Genomic DNA, 4,728 nt, shown 5'->3' with positions numbered 1-4,728 from the left:
CTGCTAAAGGTGCTTCTACAAGCTACTGAATCATCAGTGTACTTTTCCCAGGACTGTCATAGGATAAACTGAGTGATTACCTGCATTTTTGTGCTCCATAATGTTTCAGTGTTCAACTGGCATCTTTTAACTGATTATAAAAGAATATGCTAAAATAAAGGATGAAACCAAATTTTCTTTCAGGAGGAAGCTGCAAAAGACTGCATTCAACATCAATTTCCTAAAAACCTTTTTTATTAGAACAAGATGGTGAAACTTGTCAACATGAAACATGAGAATGAACACAACACAGTCCTGTCACCGTTAAAGACATACACACCAGTATCTGTAAGCATGTGTGGTGGATGAAGTTGGGGTCACCTCTGGGAGTAAATCCATGAACCGATGCTCTGCCTGCCAACACATGATTTTCAAGTTCTCGTGCACTCACTTACATATGCACTCAAACTATGCGTGGTTCACCCTGTCCAAAGCAATGTAGAAACTTTTCTTGTCATCCAAACAGTGCCAGCCGATTGGTCCAATCTCGCAGTCTGCACAGATGAGGTACTTGATCCTCCCCACGTCGTTAGTGAAGCCTACATTCTCAAAAGTGTACATGTCATCCACGAACCAGTGGGCAGTCAGTGTGTCACCGTCCACTGAGGCCTCTGTGCTGCTGAGGCCACTCTTTTTCCGCATGGATGGCAGGAACAGCTGGTGGCAGAAAACACAGGAACAGATGATTTAAAAAACAAAACAAAAAAACTTGTGAAACAGCACAAAATTAGGAGTGAAACAGGGTAAGCATGAAGGGGTTTGTGTCAGCCTCCAGCTCAGATTTAAGTTTCTCTCATCTGTTGAGCACAAATACAGCTCATCTTGAAGAAACAGAGTTAAATCCCTGATTTTCTACTTTGCATTTCAGCGTAAATAGGATGTTTTTCTTTGCATAGAATTAGCTGAGTATGAAAATTTTTTAATAAAAACCTCCAGCACCTGCAGTTGTATTCTGCTCTTCAAAGAGTCAGCATATCCTAAATATCCATGTGCCTTTTGCTCACACATCTGCAGAGCCAAGTCTGTCTTTAGTAACTAAGGCCTAAAGAATACATCTGTTTCCTTTCTTAATTCAGTAGCAGCACCTGCAGTATATTTACTGAAAAGCACCCTGAAGAATCAGTAATTTCATTAATTTATTTATTTATAAAGCACGTTTAATAACAACAGGGAGCTGACCAAAGTGCTGTACAGAGTAACAGTTAAACAATGACATTGACAACAACGACAGGTAAGAAAATTAAAGGAAAATTAAGATAAAAGAATTGGTAACTCTCATGCAGTTTCGAAAGTCAGAGTAAAAAAATATGTTTTAAGATGCGATTTAAAAAGTAACAGTTGGGGCCTTTATAATGTGGAGAGGTAGATCATTCCACATTTTCGGTGCCACAACCGCAAATACCCGATCTCCTCTATGAACCATCCTAGATTTATGTAAGGTAAGGAGCAGGTGATCGCTTGATCGAAGGGCTCTAGAGGGCGTATAAAGCTGCAATAGGTCAGACAAATAGTCTGGTGCCTGGCCAATTAGCACTTTATAAGTCAAAAGTAAGATTTTGAATTTAATTCTAAAACGCACTGGAAGCCAATGAAGGGAAGCAAGCACCGGAGTAATATGTTGGCGTTTCTTCACACGAGTCAAAAGGCGAGCTGCAGCATTCTGTACAAGTTGGAGCCGGGCCAAGCTGGACTGACTGACACCCACATATAGTGAATTGCAGTAATCCAGTTGAGATAAAACAAACGCATGAATTGCTCGTTCCAAATTTCTAAAAGATAAAAAAAGATCTCACTTTGGATAGGAGCCTTAATTTAAAAAAGGACCGCTGGACAACTGAATTAATTTGTTTCTCAAATGTAAGTTTGCTATCCAAGAAAACCCCCAGGGTTTTTACATGCGTTTTAACAGCACATGTTAGGTTGCATAAGTCCAGATCTGGGGCATTGAAATAACAGCTCGGTCCAAAAATAATTACCTCAGTTTTATCCTCATTGAAGGTAAGAAAATTTGAGGCTATCCAGGTTTTAACTTCGTCAAGACATTTGACTAGCGATTCCATGGGCGTGGAGGTGTTTCTATTAAACCGAAGATAAATCTGGGTGTCGTCGGCATATGAGTGAAAGCAAATGTTATGCTTCCTAAAGATTAGGCCTATGGGCAACATGTAGATTGAAAAAAAGAATTGGGCCTAATACGGAACCCTGCGGGACACCACAAGTAAAAGGAGCTGGAGAAGAAATAAAATCATCAAGGCTCACGGAAAAAGTCCTCTCGGAGAGGTACGGCCTAAACCATTCCAAGGGGATACCTTTGATACCACATTGCTCCAAACGGGAGTTCAGAATGATGTGGTCAACAGTATCAAAGGCTGCAGTTAAGTCTAGGAGCAGGAGCACAGCTGGGTCTCCTGAGTCAGTGATTAATAAAATATCATTAAGTATTTTTAGGAGGGCAGTTTCTGTGCTGTGGTGGGTTTTGAAGCCCGACTGGAACTTCTCAAAAATATTATGACTATTTAGAAAGGTTTGTAGCTGCTCAAATACAATCCTTTCTAAAAATTTTGACAGAAACGGAAGCTTGGAAACAGGTCTAAAATTAGCAAGAACTACAGTACCGTAATGACTTTGGTGTTTACAATCATTGGTCATTTTTTATTAGGTACATCTGTTCAATCGCTCATTAATACAAATAGCTAATCAACCAATCACATGTACCTGGCAGCAGACAACCTGCTGAAGTTTAAACTGAGCATAAGAATGCAGAAGAGAATCTGAACGCACAACACCTACCGATCTTCTGATTGTGGCTTACAGCAGGATAACACTCAATGTAACAGCTCAAATGAACTCAAACTGATTTCTTAAACATAAAAATGAATTTGCTGTACTCAAATCATCTCCACTGTCATTGGATCTCCCAAAAAGCACCTTTGGGATGTGGTGGAACAGGAGTCACATCATGGATCTGCAGCCAACAAATCTGCAGCAACTGTGTGATGTTTTCATGTCAATATGGACCCAAATCTCATGAGGAATTTTTCCACCTTGTTGAATCTCTGCCACAAAGAATTAATGCAGTCCTAAAGACAAAAACTGGTCGAACCTGGTCCTAGCAAGTTGTACCTAATAAAATGACCAGTGAGTGCATATCTGCCTCTGATTGGTTTGTTTCAGCAGCACTTTGGTTTGGCGTTATTATCCTTTGAAGCACACAGGAACTCACTGATATTAAAACAATCAATGTCAAAAGAGACTGAATGCATGCGCCATACCTCCTTCTCCGCTAACACGGCCGTACCGGGGCAGAGCACCTTGGACCCGCAGCGTTGACACAGCACAGACTTGCTGTTTTTGCCGTCATCAGAAACCAGGCTGGATCGGTCCGTGCTTTCTTTCGATTCCTGATCCATGTCGATCCCCAAAGAAGAGCAGGTTTACTCGGACGAACGAGCACAAAGAGGCTCAGGGGAGACTTCCACCAAGAAAACCAGGCTGGTCCAAGAGATCTCCGTTAACTGTAACGGTTAAGGAGATGATGTTAACTAAAGTGCGATCTTAAACAACAAAAAAAAAAAAAGAATAAAGGGAGGGAACGAACAGAAAGGGTGCACCGGAATTACGAGCGTGCGGAAGTCCCTAATCCTAATTCATTTTTCTTTACGTTCCAAATACAGGTCACACATATTCCTAAACCACAGCTTAAAAAATACATTTAAAAAGATAATTTTAACCTAATGCAGTCCAACGGGATGACCTGTATCTTCATGTGCGCTAACTCCGGATCTGACACTGACAGACATAAAGCTACAGAGCAGAGACATATGTTTTAGACACATGCATTTTAAATTAAGTCAAATAACGCGTACCTATATGCTGCAGAAGATGCTCTGAACAAAACTGCATGAGACAAGCAAGCTAGCCCAAGCTAGGCAAACAATCTGGGTCTCTGTGTGCCAACCAGTAAATGCTCCCGTGTTGAAACACGGAGCTGTGACTTGGTTCCCAGTTAGATTTTATTTTATGTTGTTTTTTTCTTCACTGTTTACCTAACCAACCAAACAAACAAACAAACAAACAAAATCAGCTTAGTTTAGGTTACTTTCCGTACGAAGAAGTATTAGGACCACATTAAAAAATAGTGTCCATTTTAAATATTAAAGTCAAGATTTTGAGATTAAACTCGAAATAGCAAACAAACAAACACGAACTGTAGAGATTCCATTTGTCATTTTAAGCCAAACAGCTGCCACGGCTCCTATGCCCTCTACAAAACGTGTAGATGAGTTAGTGAAACAAAATGATCAGTTGTCTTATCGTGTCCTGTGTTACAACATACAGGACGTGATCATCGAGTCCAAAGCGGGTGGATTATGGCTATCCTTGCATCTGACCATTGCCAGCCATTTCATTTTCTATAAATCCGGCCACCAGATGCAGCTTTCTGCTTTCTCTCTTCAGTTTCTTTATACTTACCGCCACAATTTCCTTGTAACTAAAACCGAATCCGAAGTAAGATTTCACTATCCCATCTACACAAGGCATTTTGTAGAGGGTATAACAGCCGTGGCAGTTTGTCTTAAAACAAAAACTGTAATCTCCACATTTTGACTTTATTTTCAAAATGATACTCCTTCATATGTATACCAGAGCCTACTTGAGTATTGAATATTAGGAAAATCAGTACAGGTA

The 4,728-nt window shown here is 40.3% G+C and overlaps 1 protein-coding gene across 2 annotated transcripts; it reads right to left on the bottom strand.

Annotated features, from left to right (window-relative positions):
• Positions 1 to 216: 216 nt before the first annotated feature.
• On the bottom strand, positions 217 to 4,438 carry rabif (RAB interacting factor). Of its 2 annotated transcripts, none has more exons than XM_082532846.1 (3): positions 4,376 to 4,438; positions 3,312 to 3,554; positions 217 to 696 (listed from the first exon to the last, which is right to left on the bottom strand). In XM_082532846.1, the coding sequence occupies exons 2-3, from the start codon at positions 3,447 to 3,449 to the stop codon at positions 448 to 450; spliced, it is 387 nt and encodes a 128-aa protein (XP_082388972.1). In that variant the 5' UTR covers positions 3,450 to 3,554; positions 4,376 to 4,438; the 3' UTR covers positions 217 to 447. The 2 variants fall into 2 exon arrangements, with proteins under 2 accessions (XP_082388972.1, XP_082388971.1); XM_082532845.1 differs by lacking the exon at positions 4,376 to 4,438 and adding an exon at positions 3,906 to 4,029.
• Positions 4,439 to 4,728: the final 290 nt, after the last annotated feature.

Source organism: Aulonocara stuartgranti (genome assembly GCF_965226115.1).
Source record: "Aulonocara stuartgranti genome assembly, chromosome: 5".
Lineage (NCBI taxonomy): Eukaryota > Metazoa > Chordata > Actinopteri > Cichliformes > Cichlidae > Aulonocara > Aulonocara stuartgranti.
Note: the sequence above shows the minus strand (reverse complement) of the source record. Positions and strands in the feature narration are given on the sequence as shown.

Bases quoted from the DNA above. Each gene is read 5' to 3' on its own strand.
- rabif (XM_082532846.1), bottom strand. From the start codon at position 3,449: ATGGATCAGGAATCGAAAGAAAGCACGGACCGATCCAGCCTGGTTTCT. The intron at 697-3,311 runs GTATGGCGCATG...TTCTGCCACCAG, and splicing joins CCGTGTTAGCGGAGAAGGAG to CTGTTCCTGCCATCCATGCG.